We start from the raw sequence: 13,804 nt of genomic DNA, 5'->3' as shown, positions 1-13,804 counted from the left end.
TGAAAATGTCTTATCTGAGGCATAATCACGTTTTCTATACCACCTGCTTCTCCATTTATCCACGTCTCCCCATTTCCACAGCAAAATGATTATGTCCTTAATTTGACCTATTCGTCCTGTGGTGTTCATGTTCTCAATGTCCTTTTCAGTGAATTCTACTCGGTAAGGTTTCTGTAAGGCCTTTACCTTTTCAATATCAATTCCCATTTCATTTGCTTCTTCTTCTAACCTTTCATGCAAGTTTTTCGCTCTCCAGGTTGCACTTTTGCACAAAAATAATAATTCTTCATCCTGATAGGTTTTCAATTTTTCTGTCGGGATGGTCCCTACGATTAATTCTTCCAATACCATTCGTAACTTGGCCATATCAATTGATTGGGATTCTTTGTCTTTCTTCTGCAAGCTTCTTAACCATTCACTTAACTCGTCTGTTGATGGTCCTACTGGCTTTTCTATTCTTCCGTGTCCAAAATCATTTTGTGTTTCTGACACTATCTCAATCATTGTCATACGTCTCTCTGCACAATTCTGATCTACAAATGGATTATTTGTAAAATTTGGTTCCATTGCACTCATAGTTTGCCTCCATGGATTCTCATTCTGTCTCACTCTTGGTTGTTCTACAGGGTTACTATTTCTGTAAGGGACTGTCAAACAATGCTCACTGTCCTTCTGTTTTTCAAAAATGGGCATTACTGGACCTATTGTTACTGGAACAGTTACTGCTTCTAGATTCTTGGTCAATTCTCTTATTTTTTCAGTTAATTCCAGAGTTGTTTTTGCTAATTCTACAGAATTTTCTCCATCTGTTCTTCCTTCTGATCTCTTTTCTACTTCCCCGGTACCACTATTTTTACTCAAGCTTAGGGATTCTGGTTCCGATTTTATAATTCACACTGTTTCTCTCATTGGGGCACTCGGAGTTAACATTTCTGGTTCTGATGTATATGGTGGTGGATTTTTATAGAACATATCATCAAGAACATCATCCTCAGACTCATTCGCTCCATACCCTCTCGACTCCAAATTATGCCTCTTTTCCGCACACTTTCGACCTTCATTCTCTCCTACAGTTCTTACAGGGAACACACCCTCAGTCATGCTCGCATCTCGCCATCTTTTCATTCGATCACTATGCGTTTCGTGTCCGTATGGCCTTCTAAACCAGTACCTATATCCTCTACCACTTCTTTGTCTCTCTCGTTCATGCATTTCGTCTTCCCATTCTGTCAAAGCCTCAAACTGTGTCGGTCTAGGTCTTGGTTCCAAATTCATCATTCTTTCCCTTAAGTTTCTTAAAACAGCCAAATTAAATGAACCATGCTCTGGAAAAGCTAACACTCCGTCGTCCTTGGTGTATCTCACCCAGTTATCCAACCAAATACAAGTATGATACCCATATTTCGCAATCATAAAGGATGCAGGGGTTTTCGGTGGAGGAAGTAACTGTCCTTCCCTAGTCGTAACTGGTTTGTCTTTCTTAAACCACTTCTTAATTCTCCCTAACCAGGTTTCCTTTTCTTTCTCTGGTGGGTCGTAATAAATTTTCTTGTCTTTCGCACAACGCTAGTCCCTCTTTACAACTGTACCGCTAATCTATCCAATCACAGCGCGACTTCACACTAACGCACCTATTCAGAGCGTCCACGTCACTGTCACAGTCCTCGAATCCTAGCGCGACTCACACTAACGCACCAATAAGGAGCGTCTACGTCACCCTGTTTCTTCTCCAATCCTAGCGTGGCGTACACTAACGCACCAATCCGGAGCGTTTCACAGTTCCGACCGACTGTCCAATCCCAGCACGGTCGTTCTGACGTCAGCAGCCGCTGCGGCAGCTCCTGCTCCTGCTTCTGTCTACCCCTCCTTTACAAATCCGCTCTGTAAGTTTTTGTTTCAATTTTCTACACTTCTGTTAGTAACAACATAGAAACATCTCCATTGTCCGCTTCGCTAACCAAAGAACAGCAAAAGACCTTTCTCACGAGAATTCTGTCTTTCCCGAGAGCAGCGCTTACCTCTGCCCTACTACGGAATCATTACTTCCGTTGATAAAGTAGCGCATCCCTCTACTTCACCCTTCTAACAAGCATTAGCTAATTGTTTCTCTAGTATTTAGGACACATAGTTGGAGACCCAATGCTCCTGAGAAATAAACCCAGAGTTTCGCAATCAACCCAAATGCCTTTGCATTCACACTCGTTCACACCAGAAAATGTAGTACATTCACACAGAATCCTGTCTTTTCCCGAGAACAGCGAACAGTCTGTCCTACTACAGAATTATGACATACGTTAACAAAGCAGCGCTTACCTCTCCTTTGTCCTTCTAACAATCTCAGAGAGTGCCTATTACCTTTCCAGTGATAAGCGTTATCGGAATGCCAGTTGGATCCCTGGTACCTAAGACCAGAACTTCACAGGTAACCTTCGCTATCATACACACTTCTCTCACACTATATAATGTCTCTAATGGCAACACACGACGATGTCACCGAATCGAACCCAGACAATGCGCCGTGCAACTTCACTTGTCACACGTTTCCCCTGTGTCCTTACAGGGCAACAACAATTCCGTCTTTTCCGAGAGCAGCGCTTACCTCTGCTCTACTACGGAACCGTTACAACCTTCCGACTTCCTACATCCCAGAAGCCGTACCAACAACATTAAACTCAACACAACTCAACATAGAGGGTTAGTACATAAATCAATACCAATCAATTTACCAAAATCAATAAACAATGTGCAAGCAATAATCACTAAACCAAACAATAACAAACCATCATTCTTCTACCAGAAAAACTGATGCAGCGCGGAGTGCAAAATCCCTCCCTACTGCCGCGGACTAAACGATCTCACACACACTCACTATCCATACATTCGCTGGTGGGGCCCATAACACCAACACACTTACCATTAATCTGTGCAAGAGGCGATTATCCTTCCAAGCGCTGAATAATGAGGGAGGAAGATACCACTTTACCCTAATGAGCAACAACCCTACATACCCTTCTCCTACTCATTAGGCCCTAGATTCCACATTTGGTATTATCCTCCCAACCGGGACGGATCTGTTAGTTGTAGTTTAGTGAAATCCTAATTATCTAATTAACCTTTACATTAACACATTTCAATGAATAAACAACCCGACTCATTTCTGTAGATGTTCAAATCCAATTTATATTAATTTTGCAGATTAAAATCATTCATTTGATCAAATTGCCATTCATATTTACCTATTCTGGCTAAAGTCGTCCTCTATGTCAAATCTGGCAGTCTCGCAAATCTATGCCCATCAATTATAGCAGGTTAAGTTCATCAGGATTTTGGGCATTAATTCAGTCCGTCAAAGATTCAGGCTAACAGCTGTCCTGCAGTGTCACCGTCCTCTCCGTCAGCATATCATCAGGAAATCGAAGGAGCGGCCGTAATTACCTCTCTAGTCTACCATAATTTATAGTAAAATTGATGATAACAAGTAACAAAATGTGGGCATCCGAGTTCGCTGATTGGACAATCAGGGATCATACTTTTGGGTTCTCACAAAGTGTCTTTTAGGTTATGACCCTTGCCAGTTCCGGTTCACACAACAGTCTTTGTTCAAATATATTTGGCTGACGTCCCAGGCTGTCCTTGGAAGGTAAATGTTCATCTGGGGTCAGGTCCAGGCCACAGTTGCTAGTGGTGACGCATGCGCACTTCACCCTGAACCTTGAGCAATGGAGCCGGTTTCATCGGATACAGGAGTCAGCCATTTTGTGGCCACTCGAAATGGTCAACTTAAGCAAAGAAACACAAAAACTTAATTAATACATAGAAATTACTAATTAAATGTTATTAACTCGCTAATACCCATATGTGTATGTATTTATCTAGCCAAAAGCAACACTCAATGCGGTTTATACTTACAAAATAAAGCACGAATCACAGTTACATCACTAAAGCAACATATATCATGCAACATTCTATTTATCTATCATTAGTATGCGTACGGAATTTAATTCACGTAATTAATTAGTCCATGCAGATGCAAATCCCACGTATATTTCGGTCATTAATGAGGTTGGTTAGTTATTCTCACATCACTCCAAACTATTAGTACGATTATAATTAATTAATTCATCTAATTAATAAAACGACATGCAAAATGGGGTGGGTATACAAAATTTTGCATAACCCGCTCCAGCACCATCCAAGCCCACATATGTGGCATGTTCACTGTTATACCTCTCCTCAGATCATCACTAGTGCTCCAACTCACCATGCCACAGTCTGTGGCACTGCTTGTGCCCTGCCATACATCTGAGCCATTTCTAGCGCATATCATTTCAAAAATTCAAAGACAAAGTTTCCGGACTTTATGGGTTCAGCAAAAATTCTAATTTAGGGCTTAGCCATGACTGACACCTGATTTAATCTGCCTTTGTACAATAAATACAGGTTTAATTGACAGTGCAAGTTGAAAATGTATTTTCCTTCATCTCTCCCCAACATTAGATCATAATTAACACATCATGTCTCAAGAACAGTATATCAGAATATCTGTGTCTCCTCGAGAGCACTGGACAATGACTGTTGACATCGTTTGGCCCAGTTATTTCTATCATGTCAGCTCTATCAGGGCACCCTTCTTCAGTGGCTGCAGCGATAGGCTTTTGCACTTATTGGTGTAAGGGTACCTCACGGAACACATGACATTGCATGTCTATTGCAAATAGCTTTCTTCCATGTCCATTGATTCTGTACTCAGTAGGTAGAGCGAAGTTTGGGGATCTGTCTTCCCCTTGAGAATAAGTTGCCTGGCCCTGCCTGACCTCCTTAACTGGATGCCTTGGCCCTCTGGCCAGGCCTTGGCACTTTTGGACTCCACAACACTGCTCTGCCACTCCGGAGGCCTGGGCTTCCTTGGACCGCAAGTGTCATACTCTCTTGATCTCCACTTGCTGCCTCTTTTTCCTTTTCTAAGACTATCTTTTTGACCTCTTTTTGCTGCTTTTTTCACCCCTTTTCTCACCCTTTTTGGCCTTTCTTTTCTTTTCATTTTTCTTAACACCTCTTACCGCTTTTTGTTCCTCCTCTCTCTCTCTCACACCTTTTGCTTTTTTTTTAACCATCTGCTGAGCACTTGTCGCTTTTTTACTCACTCACACTTTGACATATATTTTTCCTTTTCTCAATTAGCTCCTTTTGCTAATTTTGTACCCCACCCCCCTCCCCCCAATCTCTTTGTCTCTTTCTCTCTTTCTCTTTCACAGTTTGTGGCATTGTTTTCCTTTTTCTATGAACTTTTTCGCCCCCTCTTCCCCTACTTTTGCCACTCTTTCCTCTTCTTAGTGTCCCTTTGCCACTTGTTATACCTGTTCCATCCCATGACCACCTCCTGTGTCTCTCCTGTGACAAGCCATGTCCACTGCCCCCAGGATCTTGTTGCCCTCCCACTCCTTCTAGATGGCAGCTGCAGTGCAGACATAGCAGACGCTGGCACACCACTGGTGCACCAAAGACAGGCTTGTCTGTGCCCATCTGCTCCCGGCCCGCACCTATGACCAGAATCTCTGGTTCCCTACCATCCAAACACAGCCCCTGAAGCTACCTCACCACCACCCTTCACCCCTGAACCCAGGACAGAGCTCTCCATGGTGCTGAAGGATCTCTCCAACAAACACAAAAGGCGCGTTTGCCTACGCCGCCTGCAGTTAATCCTGCAACAGCACCAGCACCCTCCACTTAACCCACACTCCTGCAGCCTTTGACACAAACACTCACTGCACCCACTTCCCTCAGACCTGCGCCCTGCTCAACTCCATCCCGCTCCCTCACCAAGCACTCAGTCAAACTCTGGGATCTTCTAAATGACCTCTCCCAAAACCTACTTTTCCTTACAGAAATCTGCCTTAAATGTATATCGGCCCTCAACATCTCTATAACTATCCCCGGGATGCACAGTCATCAGATAAGACGAGACAAACAAACCCTGGGGAAGAACTGCAGTTATCTGCAAGGAACACGTCTGCTGCTCCCTCACCAAAGCAAACACATGTGACAAACTGGAACACCTCACTTTCAAACTGGGCATCACTGATAACACTATCCTGGTGGGAGCCCTGTCTACCAACCACCAGGAACAAGCGCTGAATTTGTAAAATCATTTGCAGAAATTAGCATTGGTGGACTGATTTCTTCCACTTAGAAGGCTCTCTGATGAAAAAGAAAGTATCTCTTAGACACTCTAGCTGTCTTATTTTATTCTTGCATAATTTGCTCAGTGAGGAACTCTATGTGTTTGTGTTTCACCAGAACTGCACAGCGATACCAACAAACACATTCTCTTCTGATCAAATTCCAAACCAGGAACTCATTGTCTTATTATCTTCAGTTTATTTTCTCTTCCCCAGTGACTTCAGTTTTCTTTTAACTGCTCAGCAATTTTATTTCACTTCATCTTATATTTATTTGCCAGAAAGCATTGGTAAGTTACTATTTAGGATATAGTGTTGCTAATTGTTTATAAGATTGATTTACATTTTTATGAAATTAGTTGTACATGTCAAGAGTCCCTTTGCAATTAAGTGGTTTAATACTTTGAAATTATTATTGTTATAAGTAAATACTATTAAGCTAATCTTCATTTCCATTCTCATGACTGATCCTAATGAACTAAATCTAATCAGTTTTAATCTAGAGGTAAGCTACCCTTGAGTATGCGTGCACTGTTGAGCCCTCAAGAATGTAAACCCTCTTGTCTTAATTTTATTTGGACAGGCATCTTGGGGTGGCTCAGCTCTGATGTCGAGGAAACACCGCAAGCTGCTGTATGGAATCCGGAGGTGAGCTGTGCACCCCAACACTGAGCTCTAGACAGGAGATGTTAAAGACAGTGTCAGCCAGTGGTTGTAAAGTGAGCTGGGTGACCCAGTGGAATTCTAGCATGGACAAGGCCCATATTGGTATTGTTAACTATACTTTTATTTTTTTACTTGCTTTTTATTGCCATTTAGAATGAAGAACATCATAGAGGCAAAGTCCTCAGAACAGTTAACAATAAAAGAACGGGGGGGGGAGGAAGGGAATGGGAGGGGGGAGGGAGGGAGAAGGGGGTAGTGTGGGGGAACTGTAGGTCAGATCAAAAGAAGCAGTACAGTACCCCATGCTGACAAAGGCTGAAAGTGAGTTTCAACAAAATTACTGAGTCTGTAAGATAAAGACAGATTTTAGTGAAATCTGGACTTCTCCAAATTGTAGAGTTATGTAGCAGTCAACCAATTCGACCACATCAAGTGGAGGATCAAGCATCACACGGTGATATTTGTGCGCTTATAGGGGCGCTGCTGATGCAGAGTCCCTTGATCAGACGCCAGCAGGCAACTCCACCTCTGCAGGCAATAGGGGGTGGGCAATTTTAGAGCCAAAGGTACAGTAGCAGTGATTCCAAAATATCTTTAGGGCGATATGTCGGCTGCATTTGTTCCCAGTAGTTGGCCAGTTGTTACTGACAATAGGCCACATCCTGCAGCCAGGATTTACCTTTGGGTGCAGGTCTCCTCCCCCAGTGCATGGAAACTTGGCGCTTTGCCAGAAGCAAGAGCATAGCCATGAGACAGCGGATCCCGGGCGGGAGGTACTTGACGTAGCCCAGAAGGCATGCCAGCGGGGTCTGCGACACGAGGTGGCCAGTAATCTGTTGCAAGGTGAGGTGCACTGTCCTCCACTAGTCCCCCACCTTTGCACAGTCCCAGGCAAGTTGCAGAAAATAGGCCTGGGGTGCTAGACACCTCACACAGCATGCCTCAGTCACCAGTCCCATACTCTGCATTTGTGTCAGTGTACAATACAATTGATGGAGGAATTTAAAATGGATAAGTGTCAGTCTATAGTTTGGCAAAAGGGCTGTAGTCTGTTCAGAGCAATATGTTATCTAGGTGTAGGGTTTTTAGTACAAACAGGAAGATTGGCGCTCAGGCTAGTTCACGTCGTGTCTATTACGCTAAGAGTGTGCACGGTGCTCCCAGGTCGGGGGAAATACCCTGTAACCCTCGTAAATGTGTCAGTCAAAAACCCACACCAACAATGAGAACACAGTCCTGGGCACACGTAATAAGGATATAATAATGGTTGAAATGTCTCGTATTGTACCAATATCTGTGGTCGACACCAGTGTATTGTTCAAATGTATTTAATGATGCAACAACGAAACAACAACCAGCCAACACGTGTTTTGTCACATGAGGGAACTATCCCGTGACTTCTTCAGGGCTGTATGGTGCTGTAGAGTAAGCTGACGGTGTCACGAGGCCGGTGATAATTCCAACCCAGCCTGGGGTTCAAAGAGGACCAGCCAGTCTGCGCCACAGATCCTGCTGGGAGGGGAGCCCAAAGTGGTGGACCCCTGCGGCTGAAACTGTACGGAGGACGGTGCGGCCCTTAATCACAGGCGGACCTTTATAAGGTAATAGCATGTCTTGATATGACGTGTTGATGCGGCGGTGATAAAAAACGAGGGTATGTAAGAAGCCGTGAGGATTAGTGTTAATATCCGTCCAGTGTCTTGAGGAAGTAAAAGGCTGGTGCGCCGTACTAATAGAGATGATCTCGAATCAGAATAGAGAAGAAGAGAAGACACTGGTTCCGTCTCGAGTTCCGTATCCCTCATGTGATGAAACAAGAGTTGGCTGGTTGTTGTTTCGTCGTTGCATCATTAAATACATTTGAACAATACACTGGTGTCGACCACAGATATTGGTACAATACGAGACATTTCAACCATTATTATATCCTTATTACGTGTGCCCAGGACTGTGATCTCATTGTTCAGAGCAATATGTCCACTGCTCATCCATGATGGGGGTATCAATATCAAAGGACCAGGTATAGCGGGCTGTTGATGTACGGGCTGGTGTCTTGTCCTGCATAAATGTATGTAATCTGGTCACTAATTTGCAGGAGGAGGTATTATGTCAGCATGTGCTCAAGAGCATGTAACGTGGGTGGAAACTCGGGAAACATGTCATGCATAGCTCTGCATGTGGCACATAGTGGTGGTAAATCAGGGTGTCTAGCACAGTGGGATGTGGGGGTTCACTTAGAACGTAATGAGGAAGTAATTGGCCATCAGGGTAAAGGTCAGCAAATGTGAATAGTTTTCTCTTGTGCGCTCGTTCTCTATCGCTATCGTCTTCCAGGGCAGGTAGCATTGGGTTGCTCGCTAAGGGGATAGACGGGGTGTAGGTGCATTTCAGTCTAGCTCTGCAGTGCAGGCCATCCCATCCCATGTGCACTGAACACACTCAACTGTATTAATCTCTGTATGTGAAGGCCTGTGTGTCTGATATAGTGTGGTAGGCAGCACCTGGGGGATACCACATCTGTCTTTATCGCCATATGTGGCTGAAATCGTGAGGGATATAGCTAGAAATGAAGATATTAAGCCTGAGCGCAGAGTGCGTACAGTGTCATGTCTGGTGCCTTAAGACCACCCTGTCACAGCTGTAGCATGATTGTTTCCCATGCGATTCCTGGCTGCTTTCTGGCCCACACCAGTTAATAAAATGTGAGCGCAGACGCTGAAGAAATTGGGAAGTGAAATGCATGGGGGTATTAATTAAAAGATATAGGAATCTGGGTAGCACAACTATTTTGGCTTTTGCTAGTCGGCCTGTCGGGACAGAGGAGGTCAGTTCCATGTTATGATTCTCTCCTCTAGCCAAAACATGGCCCTACCGTAGTGAGCCACCAAATCTGATGACTTCCTGTATAATTGAATCAAGATTTTCCTGGGATATTGTCTGCGAACATAGAGATTAACATCCTGCGCTGTAAAATTGAGTCCTCGCTGGGCGTGGTGTTGTCTCAACTGGGCTGCTAACGGCTCCATCGCAACCACAGAAAGAACTGGGGATAGGGGGAAGCCCTGGCGAGGGCCGCACGTTATTGGAAACATGTCAGATATCATCCCGTTTAAGCAGAATCTTGCCGTTAGGAAAGTGCACAGTAGCTTGATGAGGCGCACACACTGGAGACTTAGGCAAAAGCAAGAAAGGATGAAGAATAAAAAAGGGCCTTTTTGCTTGAATTACACATGCATGGGCCAAAGGAGAGACTTCACTGGAAATACACGGAGTGGTTTCTGTTATACACATCGCTAATTACCGCTTCTATATGTATGGTGGTATGGTGGCAGGGTACATGGTTGTGCCTTATGGGAAGAATACACAGAGAGATCCTATGTTTAAAGGACCTCTCTTTTGCCCTGAGAAAGTCCCCATGTTTTGGGACGAAACATGTTGGCTGTGTCCTTGTTCCTTTTGAAAATGAAAAAATAAAGAAATGAGCACTAAGAAAAGATGTGTCTTGACGTGCCTTCTTTCGGAACACATGATGAACTGTAGTCTTGTGTGACTGTGCATTGCTGTCTTTATATCAGGCCTAGTAGATAATATATTCATAATCATAGAGTGCTCCTTCTGCCTGATTGTAAAACTTTGAAGTATTAGGGCTTTTTTAACTATTGGCCCTAGAAGTGAGCACTTTTTTTGATACTGTGGGAACTGTACAGTGTGCGGTTATTGTGAGCCATTACCGTTATAATGGTCTGGGTGTACTTTATCAGACAATAGAGCGAGTATGCGATTAGCAATAAATTTAGCGAGTATTTTATTGTCAACTTTTATCATTGACAGTGGCCTGTAGGAATTGCATCGATTCGCTGGCTTATCAGTATTGTAGGGATGTCTACCACGCCGAGCGATGGGGGTAGTTCACCCGATGCCAGGGAAGTCTCGAACATAGGTAGTAAGTGTGGGATCAGTTGGGCAGCGTATTCTTTGTAATAGGAGGCCTGGCACCTTATCACTGGGAGGCTTTGTATAACTTGGACCACTTCATCTTCCGTAAACAGCGAATCTAAGTATGAGTGGTGTGAGCGATCAAGCCAGAGTAATTGTATTATATCCAGGTGGGGTGGAAGGTCCTCCCGACTCGGGGCTGCCATAGCCTGATAGAGACGAGAGTAAAAGGAGGTTATTGAATCCAGCAGAGTAATGGGGGTAGATTGTCGTGTCAGTTGGTCATCGAGCAATTCTACTACATAATCCGAGGTTTACGATCTATGGATCATATTTGCGAGTGTTCTTCCGGGCCAATCTCCCTCTCCATAGTGACACGACTTTACCTCACGGGTCAAATAGCTTAACTCTTGTGCTGCCTTGTCGTTGTATTCAGTGAGTGTTTCACGAAAGGTTGCCTTTGTGGAGGAAGACTTAGAGACATAGGGGCAGATTTATGTTTGACTTGCGCCTCATTTACGCCGCCGGTGCGTCACTTTTGTGACGCAGCAGCGGTGCAAATCCTGCGCCATGGTGCGGGGTATTTACAACGTGACGCATCTGGGAGATGCATCACGTTGTAAAGCCCTGCGCCACATGTAGGCGTTCCAGGGTAGGTGGGGGCGTTCCGGCGCAGGAACGCCTCCTAAAAGTGGCTGAGTGAAATCTACAAGATTTCACTCAGTCACTTTTGAGCCCATGCTGCGTCAAAACCCTGGGCCTGCTTGAAGCAGGCGTAAGGATTGACGCAGCATTGTGCAGATAGGGCCCCCCAGAGCATTGCTGGAGCTGCGTCGTGCTTGCGACGCAACTCCAGCAATGCGCCACTTTTACGGCACAGATGCGTGACGCATCTGTGCCGTTTTTGCCCCATGGTGCGCCGCATTATAAATGCGGCGCATCCATGATGGCGAAGCTGAGGCGCAAAATAACTGGCGCATCCGTGCTGATATGCAGGGATGCGTCTGTTATTATAAATATGCCCCATAGTACTTTTAGTTCTAGCATTCGTAGTTCCCCCTCCAGCGTGGCGAGACACGTTTTGATCGCTTTGAGGACGCCGGCTTGTTTGGTGTTACAAACTCCTCGGATCACAGCCGTAAAGGCCTTCCATTAGACCGATGGACAAGAGACTGATCCCTCATTAATAGCAAAATAGTCAGTGATAGAGGTACGAATCTCATTTTGAAAGACAGGATCTAGGAGGGCCCGGGGAGGCAGTCACCATGTAAATGACTGCGGAGCGGCTAGTGGTGGGGGGAGTTCTAGGAGTACCAGAGTGTGGTCTGAGAGTGCACGAGGTAGATGGGATATGGCAATGGCCCATGTGAGGACATACTGGTTGGGCGACCATGTGCCATGTGCCAATGTAACACAGGTGCCCTCTTTGCTACTCCAAACATCTGTATGGCAATTATTGCTTTTTTAGGTGTGCAGCAGTGCGGCCGCATTGGCATGGGGCTGATGGGGCGTGCCCTAGCGATCTATAGCTGGGTCTAGTCCTACGTAAAAGTTGCCCCCCTCATGTTAAAGCACCTGGCCAAATATTAGCCATTTGTCGTCATGCATCTGCAAAGAACTCCGGGTAGTCAGCGTTTGGACCATAGATAGAGGCCAATATGGCTGGGTGGCGATGCAGCGTACCTGCTAGGATGACATAGCAACCCTCTGGGTCGCTTCCAGTTTGGGTCAGGTGCCAAATAAACATTTACTTATAAGTATAACTGTCTCTCATGCATAGCTGGAGTTGAGAGACACACGCGTTTCTGTGCACCATCCCACCCTGAGGATGTTGACGGAGCGAGGTGTAGTTCCTGAAGGAAACAGATGTCAATGTGGTGTCTGACAGTGTAAGCGTGCACTAGACCGGCCTTCTGCTGGTTCGTTTAGCCCACGTACATTCCAGGTTAGGCACCTCATGGCTATAGGCCTGGATAGGAGACTTGTGGGATGCTAACAGGAAGCCCGCAAAGGAAAATGAGGAGGAGAAGAGGAGATTGGAATATAGCAAGTTGTCAGTTTGGGGGCCAAGGGAGCATTGAGCGCTGCATGGACGACCTTCCCTGAGGAAAAACAAGAACAACAAATAAGTAAGAATGTTCCCACCCTCGCCCACTCCAATCCCGAAAATGGCTGTATGCAATTAACCCACCACCCTTCCCAGGTCCTTCTCCATAGTGCATAGGAATCATCCCTGAGGGCAGTGAGGAGCCAGGCGAACTGTCCAGTCAAGAGCTAACTGGGGCCGAGGTGGCACAGGGTCCCCAGATAAATGTCCAAGGGCTCCGATTGTAGTTTAAAGGGGTCAATGGATATGGCAACCGATGAAATGGCATAGCCAGATCACAGGTTCTACTCTTGGAGGTGCCCAGATAGTGCCCGAGCTGGGGAGGGATGAAATAGTTTTGGTGGCAAACCACCAAGCCGGTGAAGTCAGTTGTTTCAGCTAGTCAGGCCCCCTCTCGACTCTGGTGAGTCACTCGTCAAGACATTGTGCCAGCCTTGATGCTTTTGACAAATTTAAGAGTGGCCCTTGCATCTGTAACGTAATGAGATTTCCCCTTTTGAGGTATACGCAGTTCAGCAGGATAAAGTAGAGCGTAGTTGATGTTCGCTTTTGAGGTTCCGTGGGAATCTGACTGACATTTTGGGTATGTTCGAATATGGACGAGTTTGGTATCTACGAACCGCAAATGACGAGTTTAGTGGGTGTACGCGTTTTTGCTACGCTACTATGTACGGGTCGTCTCATTCCTGGGCATGCCCATCTGAACACTTGGGTTCCATTTTAGATACGGCGTCCATTTTGTCTCTTGCCCTCAAGTAGCCAGCGAACAGACACTGTCCGCTTCGTGACCCTGGGATTCCCAAGCTTTCGTGGAGGACACATGTTCCTTTGAAGGTGTCTTTATGATGAGGGGGATGACACGGCAAGGGCAGATGGCTCCGCTCGAGGCTCACCTTGCCGTGCTAGTTTATTGTTT

The 13,804-nt window shown here is 45.4% G+C and overlaps 1 protein-coding gene across 2 annotated transcripts in view; it reads left to right on the top strand.

The window, feature by feature from the left end:
* GADL1 (GAD like acidic amino acid decarboxylase 1) overlaps positions 1-13,804 on the top strand; it is a 618,248-nt gene that overhangs the window by 282,706 nt on the left and 321,738 nt on the right. For both annotated transcript variants that reach the window (XM_085630569.1, XM_085630571.1), the window contains exon 10: positions 6,763-6,827. In XM_085630569.1, coding sequence (XP_085486695.1) covers positions 6,763-6,827 — 65 coding nt within the window. The remainder of the gene's footprint in view (positions 1-6,762; positions 6,828-13,804) is intronic.

The sequence above is a fragment of the Triturus cristatus genome, chromosome 10, assembly GCF_964204655.1.
Source record: "Triturus cristatus chromosome 10, aTriCri1.1, whole genome shotgun sequence".
Lineage (NCBI taxonomy): Eukaryota > Metazoa > Chordata > Amphibia > Caudata > Salamandridae > Triturus > Triturus cristatus.
This window is presented reverse-complemented; position numbering and strand designations above follow the sequence as displayed.